General features: G+C 52.2%; 1 protein-coding gene across 1 annotated transcript in view; it reads right to left on the reverse strand.

The window, feature by feature from the left end:
- Positions 1-19,880, reverse strand: part of LOC107112828 (chromosome unknown open reading frame, human C20orf27) — a 62,316-nt gene that overhangs the window by 37,283 nt on the left and 5,153 nt on the right. Inside the window, exon 2 of the mRNA XM_015414020.1 lies at positions 13,092-13,234. Within this exon, the coding sequence (XP_015269506.1) occupies positions 13,092-13,234 (143 nt within the window). The remainder of the gene's footprint in view (positions 1-13,091; positions 13,235-19,880) is intronic.

Here is a 19,880-nt window from a genome sequence, read left to right on the forward strand (position 1 = left end):
CACGAGGAGGCAGAAGAGGGAGGGGTAAGTTGCTTCCTCCCTGCCTCTCCCCACCCCTGCCTGCCTGGGGCCAGGGAGGGCCTTCGCGGGGCTTCCTCGCACTCCCGCCGGCCTTGCAGGTCCACCGCCGGGCCCCTCATGGGGCTCGGCAGTGGAGCTGCAAGACCGGCGCTGGCGGCCGGGACCGTTGGGGGCGGGGTGTGTGGCCTTATGACACACTTCCGGTGATGTCAGGGGGTGTGGCATATGCTAATGAGTTATGCTAATGAGTTCCCCTAGCTCTTTTTCTACGAAATGACTCCTGGTTCTGTCTACTCTGTCTGACAGCTGCTCTCCCGGGTCTCAGGCTGAGGTCTTCCACGCTGCCTAATACCTGGTCCTTTCAACTGGAGATGCCGGGGACTGAACCCAAGACCTTCCGTGTGCCAAGCAGGGGTTCTGCCACTGAGCCACGGCCCCTCCCCACTTGTGGACATACTGAGTAAATATTTCCGTGCCCGTGAAACTGCATTTTACACCACCTGCGATGGAAAAGATCTGAAAGTGCTCTGCAAAGACGTCGACAGCAGCACAGCCAGCTGCTGAAAAGCAGGCTGAAATAGATCAAACCGTTCTGGGGGAAAGAAAAGGACACAATGCATGCTGAAAATGGCCATGAAAATGTTCCAGCTCGGCGGTCCCACCTCCTGCCCCGAAAGAAAAGGCACAGGGCAGAAGGGGAGATCCAGCACACTTCCCCCCTCCCCCCCATCCTTTCCCACCCTCTCGATTTTGCGCTGAATGAGAAGCGTCAAAGAAGGCCGAGGCGGAAACGGCTGCAGCAGCCAGACTGTTACTGGAACGCAGCTCGGATAATTGGGTTTTATGTCCAAATCGCCAGAAGTAATTAGGCTTGGCAAAAAGCGCCTCGCAGATGAAGACCAGGCAGCGGAGCGAGTGGGAAATCGGGAGCCCGATATGGCCACAAAGAGCCTCTTCCGGACGTTCTGGGGCTCAAGCCGGCCTTGGTACGGACCCCTGCCCCGAGGGCACCGCCCTGAGATGACATCCTCAGCACAGGTTCACTCCGCGGCTCAGAGACGGACAGCCGTCTTGAAGCAGGAATTCATGAGAGGGGAACAGCTCTTCCCCCAACGCTCTGGGGAGTCCCACTCAACCACTTCACCATGCAAACCATGAAGAGGACAACAACATCACCCTGACCTGGATAGCCCAGGAAAGCCCGATCTCGCTGTCAGATCTCAGAAGCTAAGCAGGGCTGACTCTGGTTGGGATAAGAACATCAGAGACGCCAATGTTGGATCAGGCCAAAGGCCCATCCAGTCCAACACTCTGTGTCACACAGTGGCCAGAAATACCAGGTGCCACCAGGAGGTCCACCAGTGGGGCCAGGACACTAGAAGCCCTCCCACTGCTGCCCCCCCCCCAAGCACCAAGATGACAGAGCATCACTTGCCCCAGAGCCCCTATCCATACCTTGTGGCTAAGAGCCACTGATGGACCTCTGCTCCATATGCTTATCTAATTCCCTTTTGAAGCCGTCCATGCTTGTAGCCGCCACCACCTCCTGTGGCAGTGAATTCCCTGTGTTAATCACTCTTTGGGTGAAGAAGGACTTCCTCTTATCCGTTCAGCAATTTCATGGAGTGCCCACAAGGAGTTCTTGTATGGTGAGAAAGGGAGAAAAGTACCTCTTTCTCTACCTGCTCTTTCCCATGCATAATCTTATAAACCTCGATCATGACACCCCTCAGTCGTCGTTTCTCCAAGCTAAAGAGCCCTAAGCGCCTTAACCTTTCCTCATAGGGAAAGTGTTCCAACCCTTTTATCATTCGAGTTGCCCTTTTCTGCACTTTTTCCAAAGCTATAATATCCTTTTAAAGTTGTGGTGACCAGAATTGTATTCCAAATGCCGTCAGGAGGTCCAGCAGTGGGCCAGGACATTAGAAGCCCTCCCACTGTTGACCCCCTCCCCAAGCACCAATTCTCTGGAGGTCTCTGGAGGCCAGAGGCAGGCGATCAAGCCACTTCTCCGAATGTCCATCTTTCGGGTATGTTGTAGGGCTATTTTTCGGCTGTGCTCCTGCAGAGTGCAGTGGGTTGGACTAGATGACCTGCAAGGTCCCTTCCAACTCTAACATTCTATGATTCCTCCATGCCCAGTAGGAGTCGCCAGAGGTCGCCATGACTTCCAGGCACAGGCAGTTTGGTGTAGTGTTTAGGAGCGCGGACTCTAATCTGGGAGAACCAGGTTTGATTCCCCACTCCTCCACACGCAGCTGCTGGTGTGACCTTGGGTCAGTCACAAGTTCTCTCAGACTTGTTCTCTCAAGAGCAGTCCTTGAAAGAGCTCTCTCAGCCCCACCTACCTCACAGGGTGTCTGTTGTGGGGAGGGGGAGGGAAAAGAGATTGTAAGCTGCTCTGAGACTCGAAGTGAAGGGCGGGGTACAAATCCAATCTCTTCTTTTCTTCTTCCTCTTCTCACACACACACACACACACACACACAAAGAATACAACAACGCCGTCGTTTTGTGTTCCCTTTGGGGAGAAAGGGTGAGGCAAGGTTCCCCCACATGGGGCCCACCCTTACAAAAAATGGGAAGGGCCTTATAGGTTACCATTGCCCTCAGTCAAATGAAAGGATTTCCCATGGATGCAATAGCAGCAGCGGCCACAGTGACAATTAGAGACCCCAGCGTCAGTGTTCCCTCTAAGCTGAGTTAAGTGTGAGTTAGCTCACAGTTTTTTAGCCTCCAAGTCACACATATTTTTTTTAAATAGGTTTTTATTTTTTAAAGACAAAACAAACATGTAAGTAAATGGGGGGGGATTTCTCTTCCATTTGTATCTTTAACAAAGTCATGCCTAAATTATAATAAATTTCTATGTTTCACCTTATATCATTAAAAGCATTATCTGCAAAAGTATCAAGTTTTTACTATATATGTCCTAAGCAAGTTTAGATGTCTATATTGTTTACTTAACGCAATCTTCAAACCAATTATAAAATCTTGCCCATGTATCTTCGAATATAGTTTCTGGTTTTCCTTTCGGGATTAAAGTTAGTTTGTCCATTTCACGATAGGGCTCACACATTTTTGTCCCAGCTCAGGTAGAATGGCTCCAGAGCAAACCAATTTATGCAGCAGCCAAATCAATCGCTCACAACTGTAATGCCAGGAGCTCACAAAGTAGAATTTTTACTCACAGAACTCCACAGCTTAGAGGGAGCATTGCCCACCTTTAAAGAGACTTTTCACGTTGCCCTCATTTTTTTTTTGGGGGGGGGGGAAGGCTTGAAGGTTAATGAGGCCTTTCGAAAGCTTGATCGAGCCACTCCAACTGCGGAAGGACCCAGGTAAAAACAGCTAGGCACATCTATCAAGAAATCCCCGGAAAAGAAGAGCAAAGACTGGGGTCAGTAATCGGAGGCCACCTGACTTGGGGGGGGGGTCACGACCCCCCTCCTCAATCCCCCCCCCTGTGGAGCAGCCTGCAGCTGATCGGGGAGACATGAAAAGCATGGCCTGCTGCAGAAGATAATCTTTGGAGGGTTTCAAATCCCGGCCCTGGCTCAGAGAAGGGCATTTCATACAAGCACACGCTGGCGCCAACCACAGAGACTTCTGGGCAAATCAAAGTGGTGCCGGGCAGAGAAATCACCCCAGAACCGCGCAACCGGAGGCCACTAAGAGACCAAGGAGCGCGTGGGTGCTTACTGTCTCTGCTTTATCTTCCAGCTTTGCTATGACTCTCACGGGAAACCAATAAAAGATAAGAGCGTGACGCGGGGGGGGGGGGACAACGGAACAAACCCAGAAGATAAAATACACCCTTCAGATGAAATGGCCGTAAAATACACTGACGGTTTTTATTAAAAAGCCGTCATCGGCAAGCACAGAGGCGTTCGACAGGGAGATTTTACCTAAGAGCAGCCCAACTGGATCAGACCCAAAAACCATCCAAACCAGCATCTCACTGTGATGGGCCAGATGCCTTCAGGGAGACAAACAGGGTGGCAAGATCTCAGACGCTAAGCAGGACCAACCCTGGCAAGTACTTGGATGGGAGACCTCCAAGGAATGCCAGGGCTGGGAGGCGGGGGCAGGCAATAAGAAGCCACCTCTTTGAAATGCCCAAATCCCACGAGGGATCACCAGAAGTCAACCGTGACTTCCAGGCACACACATAAACACACGCACACAAAGCACGAAGGGGGGGGGGACTTCTTCAGATGGGAACTTCTTTGCAAGAAAAGGCGAAGGAGAACTATGAAACAGGAAAAAAGTTTGAGTCCAGGGGCACCTTTAAGACCAACTGAGTTTATTTCTGGGTATAATCTTTCGTGTGCATGCACACTTCTTCAGAGGAAGAAAAGCTTATCCCCAGAATTAAACGAAAGCTCATACCCAGAATTAAACGAAAGCTTATCCCCAGAATTAAACGAAAGCTTATACCCAGAATTAAACTTTGTTGGTGTTAAAAGGGCCACAGGGCTCAAACTTTGTTCTACTAATTCACAGGATCACCAGTTTGGTGTCGTGGTTAAGTGCGCGGACTATAATCTGGGAGAACCGGGTTTGATTCCCCACTCCTCCTCCACTTGCACCTGGCTGGATGACCTTGGGCAAGCCGTAGCTCTGGCACAGCTGTGCTTGAGAAAGAGCAGTTTCTCTCAGAGCTCTCTCAGTCCCACCGACCTCCCAGGGTGTCTGTTGTGGGGAGGGGATTGTAAGCCGCTCTGAGACTCCGAGTGAATGGTGGGGTATAAATCCAATCTCTTCTCTCTTCTTCTTCTTCTTCTTAAGTCAGAAGCAACGTGACGGTGCACAGCACACACAAAAGTTATCCCAGCCTGCCTTGAGCCAAGTGAGATATTCTCGTTCCCAGAAGCACCCCCGAGAACTCCCTGCCCTTGGCTCATGACGGGCCCGTTTTTCCTGCGGCCTCATTGCCCCCGCCTGCAGAGCGGGGAGGTGCAAAGAGCCAGACGCTCAAATGGAACCATTAAACCTGCCACCGAAGGCATGATTTCACCTCCCACAGGGGGGTTCTCGAGCTGGAAACGCGGCAGGGCATTAGCTGCCACAGGGAACCAGGCAGCATTAGCGCCGACTGCGCAGCCTCCCCGGGGATGCTCTGGGGAGGAATCTCAGGCAGAGACCAGAGCAGAGGAAACCAAAGCGACAAATCAAACTGGAGACCTCTTTAAACAGGAATACAGCAACACAAGGGACAGGGGACAGCTACTGGGACACACGGCTGCCTTTCGAACGACTGCCAGAATAAGAACAAAGTTGGAGTCTAGTCAGGCACCTCGAGGACCAACAAGGCTTAATTCTGGGTGTAAGCTTCCCTGTGCATGAGAAAGCTTAGACCCAGAATTAAACTTGCTGGTCTTAAAAGTGCCACTGGACTCAAACTTTGCTCTATTGCTTCAGACCAAGGGTGGCCAAACTTGCTTCACGTAAGAGCCCCACAGAGTAAATGTCAGATGTCTGAGAGCCGCAAGACGTGAACAAATATCACACGCATGTTTTTACTGGAAAATATGCAGATTTGCATTTTATTAACATTAAATGAGACTGCCAAAATAAAAACAAAAGGGGATAAAGACAGATATTGGTAATGATATTTATTTGTCCAATGATATTTATTTGTCTAAGAGAGAGAGAGGTCTAAAGAATGAAAGAGGTGGAAGGAAAGAGAGAAATGAGACAGAGAAACAAAGAAGGTAAATAGATGGGGAGGGAGAGGAAGGAAGGGAGAGAGAGAGAGAGAGAAAGGTGGAAAGAAAGAAAGAAAGAAAGAAAGAAAGAAAGAAAGAAAGAAAGAAAGAAAGAAAGAAAGAAAGAAAGAGAGAGAGAGAGAGAGAGAAACAAAGTAAATAGATGGGGAGGGAGAGGAAGGAAGGCAGAAAGAGAGAGAGAAAGAGAGAGAAAGGTGGAAAGAAAGAGGTGGAAGGAAAGAGAGGAGAGAAGAGAGAGAGAAACAAAGTAAACAGATGGGGAGGGGGAGGAAGGAAGGGAGAGAAAGAGAGAAAGGAAAGAGAAAGAGAGAGAAAGGTGGAAAGAAAAAAGAGGTGGAAGGAAAGAGAGGAGAGAGAAACAAACAAAGTAAATAGATGGAGACGGAGAGGAAGGAAGGGAGAGAGAAAGAGAAAGGAAAGAAAAAGAGAGAAAGGTGGAAAGAAAAAAGAGGTGGAAGGAAAGAGAGAAGAGAGAGAGAGAAACAAAGTAAATAGATGGGGAGGGGGAGGAAGGAAGGGGGAGAGAGAGAAAGAAAGGAAAGAGAGAAAGATGGAAAGAAAGAAAGAGGTGGAAGGAAAGAGAGAAGAGAGAGAGAGAAACAAAGTAAATAGATGGGGAGGGGGAGGAAGGAAGGGGGAGAGAGAGAAAGAAAGGAAAGAGAGAAAGATGGAAAGAAAGAAAGAGGTGGAAGGAAAGAGAGAAGAGAGAGAGAGAAACAAAGTAAATAGATGGGGAGGGAGACAAACCCCCCACACCCCCGAGCCAGCTGGCTTGGCACGGAGAAGGGATTTAAAGAGACAGATGCCTTCTCCAAGCCGGCTGGGGGGATGTGTGCTTTGAGAACACATTTAAAGTTAAAGTTCCTTTCTTTCTCTGCCCCCCGCCCCCACCTCAAGTCTACACAGGGAGGGGAACACTAGCTGGGGAAGGGAAGACCGATCAGGGTGGCATGCCTCCCTTTCGCTTTCCCAGCCGCCCTGCCGGGAGCCGCACAATATGTGTAGAAGAGCCACATGTGGCTCCCGAGCCACAGTTCGGCCACCCCTGCTTCCGACCGACACGGCTGCCCACCTGAACCTGCCAGAATAAGAGTGTGGCTGCATTCTGCAATCTGCACGGTGCGGGATCCCAAATGCACACACTCCCATGGCCAATGGGAAGGGGAAGCTTTATTCCGGCTGCTCAGGGTGCAGAATCACTTCCCTTCCCAAAGCACTTCCATGGCTGCCGGCCAACACGTTTCCACTCGGCCGCTTGGAGACAGTCCCAAAAGACCACCAGTGGTCACGTTTGTGCATTCCAATGGCCGCTGGGAAAACATGTATTTACTCCAACAGCTGTTCAGAAGGAGCCAGTGGGGCTGGATCCAGTGCAGCCGCTCGTCATCATCAGAAGAAGATTTCAGGAGCTGGACGAGAGTGCTACTGATGGAGGAAGGAATATGCCAGGTACAGCCCGATGGACGCCGATGACCATTCTCTGCCATTTAGTTTAGTACCTTCCCCTTTAGCAACTGACAACAGCTCAGACAAAGATACCCCCTTTCTCCCCTGCCCCCAAAGCCATCACGCCAGGGAGACCAGAAGAAGAAGAGGAAGAAGAAGAGGAGGAGGAAGAGATTGGATTTATATCCCGCCCTTCACTCAGTCTCAGAGCGGCTTACCATCTCCTTTCCCTTCCCCTCCCCGCAAGACACCCTTGTGAGGTAGGTGGGGCTGAGAGAGCTCTTGACAGAACTGCCCTTGAGAGAACAGCTCCGAGAGAACTTGTGACTGACCCAAGGTCACACCAGAAACTGCATGTGGTGGCGTGGGGAATCAAACCCAGTTCTCCCAGATTAGAGTCCGCGCTCCTAACCATGATACCAAACTGACCTGCCAGAAGAATATAACGAAAACGGGACCTTGGAAAGCTGTTTCCAGAACAGGATATAACACAAAAAAAATCTCTGAAGCCCGCAAAGGATGGCTTTGTTGGTGTTGATTCAGAAAAGAACGGGATAGTTGACTTTGGAGGGGAAATTCTGCAAGAAGAGCCACAGTGCGCATGTTTGAAGCAGGAGAATTACAAAAAAAAAAAGATAAAAAGCAGTGCAGGAATGGGAGTTTGGCTTTGCGCAGCCCAGATTATAACTAAGCGCTGCGGAAGAATGGATCCAATTTCACACTTACCAATGTTAGCTAAAAACAAGGCAGCATGTCGGATCCCAGAGATCCTTCCGATCACAGCAGCGTTCTCCCCTAGCACAAGGAACCTTCTGCTGATTCAGAGAACTCCTCTTAAGTTGGACGAGGGCTCCTTGCCTCAAAGGAAAGCACTGCTGGGCTCCAGAACGGATCGGTAGCCAGTGTACTTGCTGTAATATCAGGGTCATGTGCTCCCAACAGCTGGCCCCTGACCAGCTGTCTGGCCGGAGCGTTCTGCACTAGCTGCAGCCTCCCAACAATCTTCAAGGGTAGCCCCAAGTAGAGCACATTGCAGTAGTCCAGTCTAGATCACTAAGGCGTGGATCACTGTGGCTAGACCTGACTGACCCAGGAATGGATACAGCTGACGCACCAGCCAAAGCTGGGCAAAAGATAGTACTGCTCAACCTTGCAGGGCTGTCATAAGCGTACCAAGTTAGGGCATGTAAAGCATACTGAACATTGGAAGTGTCGTGTCAATGCTCTCAGTATTGCAGTGTATCACAACCTCCTTAAGTTGTTCTGTAAACTTCAGTATCTCACTCACTTCCCTATTGAGCCAGCAGATTTGCATCTGCATCTTTCCCCAGCAGGGCAAACCGTGGTTCCCTGGGGCAACTTTAGATCGAGAAACCAGCACAGACGATGAGGAAACCTTAAACACTCCTGGACATCAGACCACAGGCCTGATCTGAATCAGGGCCCCATGCACCTGATTTTCAGAACGAAATGCCGGGAACTCCCATTCCGAGAACTCTCAGTGCCTCGCCTGGTTTGGCCTGGAGGGACCAACATTCTTCCTGAGAGCCAGATTGGTGTTGTGGTTAAGAGCGTGGAGTCTAATCTGGGAGAACCCGGTTTGATTCCCCACGCCTCCTCATGCAGCTGCTGGTGTGACCTTGGGTCAGTCACAAGTTCTCTCGGAGCTGTTCTCTCAAGAGCAGTCCTCAAAAGAGCTCTCTCAGCCCCATCTACCTCACAGAGTGTCTGTTGTGTGGGGAAGGGAAGGGAAAGGAGATTGTAAACCTCTCTGAGACTCCTTCGGGTAGTGAAGGGCGGGGTATAAATCCAATCTTCTCCTCCCCTTCCTCTTCTTCTTCTTCCAAGGACAAAGGCGACTTCCATCCCTGACTCCCTGAGCTATAAAGGAGGACTTGCTAATTCCAACCATCTCATCACCAAGGCTGGTCCAAATGCTGCCTTTCTATCTAGGCCGCTCTCCTGGGAACGACAGCCCGGAAATAGGCCAGTTGTCTCCTGTGGGGGCCTGGAAGGAACTCAGCTAATGAGGAGAGCAGGCTGAAGAAACCAAAGAGCCGTCCAGCTGGATCGGACCAGCAATCCATCCACTCCCGCATCCTGCTTCACACAGCAGGCCGACCAGCTGCCCTAGTTCACCCCCAACCGACTCACACAGGAGGGGCTGCGGCCCAGTGGAAGAGCCTCTGCTTGAACATGCGGAAGGTCCCAGGTTCAATCCCCGGCATCTCTGATCAAAAAGATCGTTTAGTAGGTGACGTGAAAGCTGCAAACGGGGGCTATTCGGATGAGTCATAAAAATATAAGAAGAGCCCTGCTGGATCAGACAAATAGTCCATCCAGTCCAGACTCCCACCTCACACAGAGGCCAGCCAGTTCCTCTGGAGGGACGACAACAGGGCAGAGAGGCCGAGGCCTTCCCCTGAGAAGAACCTCAGAAGAGCCCTGCTGGGCCAGATCAGTGAGGGTCCATCCAGTCCAGCATCCTGTCTTCTCACACAGCGGCCAGCCAGTTCCTCTGGAGGGCCAACAACAGGGCACAGAGGCCACTGCCTTCCTAAAGACATCAGAAGAGCCCTGCTGGGTCAGACCAGTGAGGGTCCACCTAGTCCAGCATCCCGTCTCACACAGGGGCCAACCAGTTCCTCTGGAGGGCCAACAACAGGGCAAAGAGGCCGAGGCCTTCCCCTGATAAGAACCTCAGAAGAGCCCTGCTGGGTCAGACCAGTGAGGGTCCACCTAGTCCAGCATCCCGTCTCACACAGGGGCCAACCAGTTCCTCTGGAGGGCCAACAACAGGGCAGAGAGGCTGAGGCCTTCCCCTGAGAAGAACATAATAAGAGCCCTGCTGGATCAGACCAGTGAGGGTCCATCTAGTCCCGCATCCTGTCTCCCATAGTGGTCAATCGGTTCTTCTGGAGGACCAACAACAGGGCACGGAGGCCGAGGCCTTCCCCTGATGTTTTCTCCTGGCTCTGGGATTCAGAGGATTAATGCCTCTGAATGCGAAGGTTCCCCTCAGTCATCACCCTGGCTGGTAGCCCACTGATAACTCTCTCCTCCATGAATCTACCTAATCCCCTTTTAAAGCTGTTTATTCTTCTGGCCATCGATACACCCTCCGGCAGCGGATTCCACATTCTAATCCGCGAGGAGAACTGGATGCATCCAGCATGGGAAGAATCTTCGCCTTCATCTGTTCCGCACGCGTGTTTCCAGTTCTCCTGACTGCAGGGAGCAACCAGCAACCATGCCGGGCAAAGTCAAAGAAGGCAGAGCTGCTAAGCCCCCCAGCAGCCAATTAGCAGAAGTTCAAGCAACATAAGCAAACCTCATAAGAACCTAAGAGAGAAGCCAGTGTTGGATCAGGCCAAAGGCCCATCCAGTCCAACACTCTGTGTCACACAGTGGCCAGAAATACCAGGGGCCACCAGGAGGTCCAGCAGTGGGGCCAGGACTCCAGAAGCCCTCCCACTGTTGCCCCCCCTCCAAGCACCAAGAAAACAGAGCATCCCTTGCCCCCAGACTGAGAGCTCCTGTCTATAACTTGGGGCTAAGAGCCACTGATGGAGTTCTGCTCCATTGGCAAATAAGCATCATTTACAGCCTGCAACTTTCTCCGGTGCAGAAGCCCAACGTCCTCATCCAGTGGAGGGGATACCTCCGACTCCCGTGCACATGCCAGGCTTTGCAAAAAAACAACAACTGCTGAAGGAGGAAGTGGAGCAGAGACCCGGTTTGCCAAGTGCCAGAGAGTAAGGATTTGTGACTCCCCAGTGGATGGCCGCCAAGACACTCCCTTTCCCAGCACCAAAACTCACAAAACCCCAGGATCTCTCTCACACACAAACACAAATCAATCTCATAGGTGGCAATCTTTGCTCCATTACCTGGGAGTAAGTCCCATTCAACAGAGTCGGAATTACGTCTAGGTAAACAGGGCCAGTTCGGTGTAGCGCTTAAGTGCACGGACTCTAAACTGGGAGAACCGGGTTTGATTCCCCACTCCTCCACATGCAGCCAGCTGGGTGACCTTGGGCCAGTTACAAGTTCTCTCAGAGCTGTTCTTGAAAAGAGCAGTTTCTGTCAGAGCTCTCTCAGCCCCACTGGTTACCTCACAGGGTGTCTGCTGTGGGGAGGGGAAGGGAAAGGAGTTTGTAAGCTGCTCTGAGACTCCGAGTGAAGGGCGGGGTATAAATCCAATCTCTTCTTCTTCTTCTTCTAAACATGCCCTGAGCTGGATGGCCCAGGCTGGCCCGATCTCATCAGATCACGGAAGCTAAGCAGGGTCAGCTCTGGTCAGTAGAACCACAGAATCACAAAATCGTAGAATCACAGAGTTGGAAGGGACCTCCAGGGTCATCTAGTCTGACCCCCCTGCACAATGCAGGAAATTCACAACTACCTCCCCCACACACAAACACACGCCCAGTGACCACTGTTTCATGCGCAGAGGATGGCCAAAAAAATCCTCCAGAATCTTCAGCCAAACTGGCCTGGAGAAAAATTACTTCCTGACCCCAAAGCATTCCCCTGGGCGTGTAAGTCCTTGGATGGGAGACCCCCAAGGAAGTCCAGGGTTGCTACACAGAGGCAGGCAACGGCAGACCTCCTCTTTGAATGTCTCTTGCTTTGGAAAATCCCACGAGGTAGCTGTAAGTCAGCTGCGACTTGATGTGACTTTCCACCACCACCAAACCAAGCTAGCCTGATCTCCTCCGCTCTCAGAAGCTAAGCAAGGTCAGCCCTGGTTTGTACTTGGAGACACCCCCCCAAAAAAAGAAGCCCAGGGTTGCTCTGCAGGGGCAGGCAATGGCAAAGCCACCCCTGTTCATCCCTTGCCTTGAAGACCCTTGTCATGATCTGGGCTGTGCAACTAGAGAGGCCTAGCAGGCCCAAGGAGCCTGACTAGAAGTGGGAGGAGGCCAGGCCTACAACTCCCAGAAGCCCCTGAGAGGTTTTGGCGCCAAATTTAGCCAATCACAGAGAAAGGGGACTTGTAACGAAAGAGCTGGTACAGAAGACAGGCTGTTCTTTTCTTCCAAGAGGGCAGAGCCAGAAGGGAGGCTGCTGCAGGGAAGAGACCCTCACCCTGAGAGGACGGGTGAGCAGACTCAGGCCCACTGGAGACAGTGAGCTGGGGACTGTGAGTCTAGTCGCACTAGGGCATTTGGTTTCTTTTCTTTTCACCCCCTTACTGATACTGTTCTTGCACCTTGTTTGTTTCCCATATCGGGCTGACCTCCTGTAAAAATAAACCTTTCATTTGTTGTTCGCTCTGCCTGGTCCTCACGGCCAGGGCTATTTTTGGGCAGGAACGCACAGGAACGGAGTTCCGGCTGGCTCCCGAGTTGGCCACGCCCAGCAGGAACTCATTAGCATAACAGGCCACACCCAACAGCAGAAACTCATTCGGATTGGCTGCAATTAGGGGTGTGTGGCCTAACATGCAAAGGAGTTCCTGCCCTGGGTTTGGACAACAAACAAGGTAAACAGAATAAGAAGCAAAAGGTGGGTGTGGCTGGATGACCACACTTCTGGTAATGTGGGGGTGTGGTGTAATATGCTAATGAATGGCTCTGCCAGGGGTGTGGCCTAATATGCTAATATGTTTCTGCTGTTGGGTGTGGCCTGTTATGCTAATGAGTTCCTGCTGTGCTTTTTCTACAAAAAAAGCCCTGCTCACGCCTATTATTCGGCCAAACAAGGAAGGTCTGCAGGTCTTGGGAGGGTGCTCTGGGCCTTCTCAAGGGCTCCTGGAACCAGAGTGGTGGCAGCGTCAGGGGACACCCCACCTGAGCCGTGACAACCCCACAGGGTCAACTCGCCATACGTCGGCTGTGACTGGGCGGCGCACGGAATGGTGCCGAGGAGCAAGCGTCGCGGCACTTACCTTCACCAGGAAGTTCCCGTCTTTCTCCTGGGTGACCATGACCACCGAATCGTGGAGCTTCTCATCAAAGTGGACGTGGCTGGAAGGGCCCTCCACCGTCTGGTTTGGGGCAAAGCGGACACCCCCCACCTTGGGCTTCGTGCCTGCGGGAGGAAAAGCAAAGCGGCAGACGGGTTACTATGGGCCACCTGCAGATCTGGGGGACGGTCTCTTAGCAGCCAGGGGAGACAGCAAGGGCAGGTCGATGGTGCAGGGAACTAACAGCTGGCTTGGCCTCGGGAAGAACAACCCGGGAGTCTCGAGAGGGTTGCCACCAGTCTTCAGACGTGGCCTGGGGATCCCCTGGAATCATTACCCATCTCCGGACTACAAAGATCAGTTCCCCTCGAGCAAACCGCTGCTTTGAAGGGAACGCTGGATGCAGTGTTCCCTCAAAGCTGAGTTGGTGTGGGCTAGCTCACAGGTTTTTAGCCTCCGGCGCACGTATTTTTGTCTTTGCTCAGAAGGAGGGCTCCAGAGCAAACTAATTTATGCAGTGGCCAAATTACTCGCTGTCATGATCTGGGCTGTGAAAGCATGGCCTAGCAGGCCTAGGAAGCCTGTGTAGCAGTGGGAGGAGGCTAGGCCTACAACTCCCAGAAGCCCCTGGGAGGTTTTGGAGCCAAAATTGACCAATAGGAAAAAGAGGAGGGCATGGAATAAAAGATCTGGGGCAGCAGGAAAAGCTGTTCTTCTTCCCAGAGGGCAGAGCCAGAAGGAAGGCTGCTGCAGGGGAGAGACCCTCATCCTGAGGGAAGGTCTCTCCTTCCCTCAGATTAGCCAGGGACAGGATATATTTAGACGTGTTGGGGCATTTGATTTCTTTTCTTTTCACCCACTTACTGTTATTATTCTGCACCTTGTTTGTTTGACCTCCTATAAAATAAACTATTTTCCTTGTACTCTGTCTGGTCCTCACGCCTATTATTCGGCCAAAAGGGAGGTCTGAAGGTCTTGGGAGGGTGCTCTGGGCCTTCTCAAGGGATCCTAAATCCAGAGTGGTGGCAGCGTCAGGTGACGTCCCACCTGAGCCGCGACACTAGCTCACAACTTTAATGCCAGTAGCTCACAAAAATAGAATTATTGCTCACAAGACTCCACCACTTGGGGGGGGGCATTGGCTGTATGGCATTATACCACTCTTGAGTCCCCTCCCCGAACCCTGCCACACCCAGGCTCTGTCCCTAAATCTCCAAATGTTTCCAACACTGAGTTGGCAAACCTACAGTCTGAGCTTGGCGGCACCCGAGTCGCCAGCCATTCGCCGAGAGACTCTCCAAAGATGGAGAAAGGCGGGTCGACAAATATTTCCAATGAATAAACTGGCAAGAAGAGGCATTCACATTTATTTATATCCCACTTTCTCCCCTGTTGGGACTCAAAGCAGACTTCAAAACATGGTTCTCCCCTCCTCTGTTTTCTCGCAACATCAGCCCTGTGAGGTAGGCCAGGCTGAGAGCTTGTGATGGGCCCAAGGTCACCCTGTGAGATTCCAGGGTAGAAATGGCCATTCAAACTAACATCCCCCAAAATCCCAGCCCAACACCCTATCCCACTACACCACACAGGGTCTTAGGAGGAGATGGGATTAATTAAGTAATTATCGTATGGCCAGGAGATCCTAAAAATGTCTGGCAGACAGACATTCTAGCTCTTTTAGTGTTTATCGACCACTAGGTGACAAGCTAGAGCCAGTTTGGTGTAGTGGTTAAGTGTGCAGACTCTAATCTAGGAGAACCGGGTTTGATTCCCCACTCCTCACTTGCACCTGGCTGGATGACCTTGGGCAAGCCATAGTTCTGCCAGAGCTGTCCTTGAAAACAGAGCAGTTTCTGTCAGAGCTCTCTGAGCCCCGCCTACCTCACAGGGAGTCTGTTGTGGGGAGGGGAAGGGAAAGGAGTTTGGAAGCCGCTCTGAGACTCCTTTGGGTAGTGAAGGGGGGGGTATAAATCCAATCTCTTCTTCTCCTCCTCCTTTTAAGGCAAGAGACCTTTTTCAGAGGTGGTTTGTCATGGCCTACCTCTGCGTCACAACCCTGGTGTTCCTTGGCAGTTGCCGTTTCAAGATATGATGGAATCGGGCAAGCCGGGGCTCTCCCGGTCAGGAGGAGATTGGGAGTATTCTTGGAGGCCAGTATTCCAAAGGGGAGAGGGACATATTTTAAAAAAGAATTTCCTGGACACAGAACACAAAATGCCAAGTAGAAGAACTGCATGTCGTCGTTAGAACGGATAAAAGGAAGTCCTTCTTCACCCAAAGAGGGATTAACACATGGGATTCACTGCCACAGGAGGTGGTGGTGGCTACAAGCATGGACGGCTTCAAAAGGGAATTGGATAAGCATATGGAGCAAAGGTCCATCAGTGGCTATTAGCCACAAGGTATGGATAGGGGCTCTGGGGCAAGGGATGCTCTGTCTTCTTGGTGCTTCGGGGGGGGCAACAGTGGGAGGGCTTCTAATGTCCTGGCCCCACTGCTTGACCTCCTGATGGCACCTGGTATTTCTGGCCACTGTGTGACACAGAGTGTTGGACTGGATGGGCCTTTGGCCTGATCCAACATGGGCTTCTCTTATGTTCTTATATCTGGGGCAAGGGATGCTCTGTATTCTTGGTGCTTGGAGTGGGGGCAACAGTGGCAGGGCTTCTGGTGTCCTGGCCCCACTGGTGGACCTCCTGATGGCACCTGGTATTCTTGGCCATTGTGTGACACAGAGTGTTGGACTGGATGGGCCTTTGGCCTGATCCAACATTGGCGTCTCTTATGTTCTTGTGTTCATCCCCTCCCACATGTAATTTTCGATGTGGTCCATCCAGCTACCACGTGACGCTCAGCAGCAAAGCAGGTCAGGTTGAAGACAGAGACTGAAATGGGCTTAAATCTCTCAAACGCTTCAGACAATAAGATCACTGCTGACAAAAGGCTATATCATACACCCCGCTTGCCGTAAGATAGCTATTTCCTTGCAACCCCTTCTAATTAGCATTCGGCGGCATACCCGACGCCCCGGAGTCTTTACGGCAGGTCTAGGAATCAATTTTAAAAAGTTAAAATAAGGCTTCCGGGAATAAGAACCGCATGCAAGATGAGCCCTGAAATTTCATTTCGGCCATTGCCCCGAGGCAGCGCAATGCACAGAGGAAAACAACACCTCACGGCAACCAGACGCTGGACCGTGTGGACGAACAACGCTCACAGCTCGCTGCGCTTCCAAGGAACCGAATGCTTTCACCCGCTCCCCGCACGAGATTACAGGATTTTATTTATTTGGCCATTTTTAGATCACTTTTCTCCATAAAAGGGAGTGGGCGCATTTCTCTGCCAAAAGCCTTCCCGGAAAAATACCAAAGTACAAATAAATAAACCATTTACAAGACACGCACACGCTTTCCTGGTCGGGGCCTGGCCCGCTAGGCTAAGGGTTGCCAACCTCCAGGCGGTGACTGGAGATCTCCTCTGATTACGACTGACCTCCAGACGACAGAGATCAGCTCCCCTGGAGAAGGTGGTTGCCTGATCCAGGATGGGAAACTCCTGAAGATCCGGGGGGTTTGAGGCTAGGGAGGACAGGGACCCGAGTGGGGTAGAATGCCAGGGAATCCACCCTCCGTTTCCTCCAGGGGAGCTGATCCCTGTAGCCTGGAGATGAGCTGTGATTCCGGGGGGATCCCCAGGTCCCGCCTGGAGGCTGGCATCCCAAATAGCAGCCTCTCCGTCTAAACTGAAGGCCTTCTGCAAAAAGCAGGCCCTAAAGTAGGCGCTGAAAGAGACCTGGAGGGTCTCCCCCCCCCCGCCCCGCTCCCGGTCAGCCAAACTTCAGTTAAGACCGGCTCCCTTGTTTCAATCTCAAGTTCCAGGTCAGATAATACGGACAGAAACCATCCTTCATGCGCTCAGGGACAAGACCAGGACGAGATTGAAGGGGGAGGAGGAGGAGAAGAGATTGGATTTATACCCCGCCCTTCACTCGGGAGTCTCAGAGCGACTATCAAAATCCTTTCCCTTCCCTTCCCCACAACAGACACCCTGTGAGGTAGGCGGGGCTGAGAGAGCTCTTTCCAGACCTGCCCTTGAGAGAACAGCTCTGAGAGAACTATGGCTTTCCCAAGGTCATCCAGCAGCTGCATGTGGAGGAGTGGGGAATCAAACCCGGTTTTCCCGGATTAGAGCCACTACCCCAAACTAGCACCTTGCATGGGGCCTGGGACACAAATCAGAAGCCACGAAGGATGGCCCGGCACTGGCTGGATATGGGCACAGCGGCATGGCCCAGTTAGAGGACTCTAGCGGCTACAGTTTTTATACGCTTTGTGACCTCTGACCCGTCTTCAAAGTTGGCCCCACACAGAGCGCGGTGCAGAAGCCAAGGCGTGGCATGGGTACCTGTGCCAAGGCCAGCTTTCTCCAGGAATGGGCACAGCTGGCAAACAAGCCTGAGTTCCAGGCAACATCTGGCATTTACCTCTGGACAGACAAACGTGGGGTCCAGAAGTACAATCTCCCAGGGAGACCACAACATTATGCAGAACCAGCCGAATGCTACTTCTTGGATCACTTTTGTCCCCACCCAGACCAAGTCCAGTTTGGTGTAGCGGTTAGGAGCACAGACTCTAACCTGGGAGAACTGGGTTTGATTCCCCACTCCTCCACATGCAGCTGCTGGCATGACCCAGGAGAAGGAGGCAAGCCCCTTTGGGTCTCCAGTGGGGAGACAGGTGGGATGTAAATTAAGTATCCTTTTCTCATCCAGTCGAGCGATAGACAACCCACTGTCCTTTAACAGTAGGCAGGATCCAGTTTGGTGTCGTGGTTAAGTGCGCGGACTCTAATCTGGGAGAACCGGGTTTGATCCCCCACTGTGTCACATGCAGCTGCTGGTGTGCCCTTGGGTCAGTCACAAGTTCTCTCAGAGCTGTTCTCTCAAGGTCAGCCCTTAAAAGAGCTCTCTCGGCCCCACCGACCTCCCAGGGTGTCTGTTGTGGGGAGGGGAAGGGAAAGGAGGTTGTAAGCCGCTCTGAGACTCCTTCGGGTAGCGAAGGGTGGGGTATAAATCCAATCTCCTCCTCCTTCTCCTCCTCCCTGGGGTTTAGAGAGGGGAGGGACCTCAGCAGGGTATGATGCTATACAGTCCATAATCCAGTTTGGAGTCGTGGTTAAGTGCGCGGACTCTAATCTGGGGGAACTGGTTTTGATTCCCCATTCCTCCACATGCAGCCAGCTGGGTGACCTTGGGTCAGTCACAAGTTCTCTCAGAGCTGTTCTCTGAAGGGCAGTCCTCGAGAGAGCTCTCTCAGCCCCACCGACCTCCCAGGGTGTCTGTTGTGGGGAGGGGAAGGGAAAGGCGTTTGTAAGCCGCTCTGAGACTCCTTCGAGTAGTGAAGGGCGGGGTAGAAATCCAACCTCCTCCTCCTCCTCAGGATGGGGGGCTTCACCCTGCCCAGCATTAGGACCATCCTTGCTGGTTATCGGGATCTGACCCTGCAGAGGCAGATATACGGAACACACACACACACACACCCCGTCGGTTCTGTCCCGAACAACAGCCTTCCGAGGTGACACAGAGGCCCAGAGACGCCGGGAGCCATCCTTACAATAGAGGAATCGCTATCAGGGGGCACCGGCGCCCGCTTCCCCCAGCGATGCCACGCTAGCCTTGGGAGATAAGACCGGTGCCCAGGAGACGGCGGGAGAGGAAACAAAAAGCTGCCCCGCTCCCCGGGGAAGGAGGAGTGTGTCAGACGGAATCTCATTTGCAGCACACAAAAAGCCCAGCCATCTCCAGCTTCCGTGGGGAGGGGGTGGAAATCCATCTCTGCTCCTCACCACAGTTTTCTACCATGGAAATTTGCTTATACACAAAGAACTGGGGGTTGTCTTGTTTTGTTTTTTGCTTTTGAGCAAATTTGTCCTGGTTTGTGAGCTGTAGTAAAAAGGAAGGAGGAGGAGACTGCATTTATACCCCACCCTTCACTCAGAGTCTCAGGGCGGCTTACAAACTCCTTTCCCTTCCCCTCCCCACAACAGGCACCCTGGGAAGTAGGTGGGGCTGAGAGAGCTCTTTCGAGGATTGCCCTTGAGAGAACAGCTCTGACAGAACTATGGCTTGCCCGAGGTCATCCAGACGACGGAGGCAACAACAAAGACGACAACGACGACAATGAAGACGACGAAGGAGGAGGAGGAGTTGGTTTTTACACCCCGCTCTCCACTCCCCAAAGGAGTCTCAGAGCAGCTTACAATCTCCTTCCCTTCCCCTCCACACAACAGACACCCCGTGAAGTGGGTGGGGCTGAGAGAGCTCTTTCAGGGACGGCTCGTGAGAGAACAGAACATAAGAACATAAGAGATGCCAATGCTGGATCAGGCCAAAGGCCCATCCAGTCCAACACTCTGTGTCACACAGTGGCCAGAAATACCAGGCGCCATCAGGAGGTCCAGCAGTGGGGCCAGGACATTAGAAGCCCTCCCACTCTTACCCCCCCCAAGCACCAAGAAGATAGAGCATCCCTTGCCCCAGAGCCCCTATCTATACCTTGTGGCTAAGAGCCACTGATGGACCTCTGCTCCATATGCCTAATTCCCTTTTGAAGCCGTCCATGCTTGTAGCCGCCGCCACCTCCTGTGGCAGTGAATTCCAAGTGTTAATCACTCTTTGGGTGAAGAAGGACTTCCTTATATCCATTCTAACCCGACCGCTCAGCAATTTCACTGAGTGCCCACGAGTTCTTATATTGTGAGAAAAGTACCTCT

The sequence above is a fragment of the Gekko japonicus genome, unplaced genomic scaffold (genome assembly GCF_001447785.1).
Source record: "Gekko japonicus isolate JY-2015 unplaced genomic scaffold, Gekko_japonicus_V1.1 scaffold2662, whole genome shotgun sequence".
Classification (NCBI taxonomy): Eukaryota; Metazoa; Chordata; class Lepidosauria; order Squamata; family Gekkonidae; genus Gekko; species Gekko japonicus.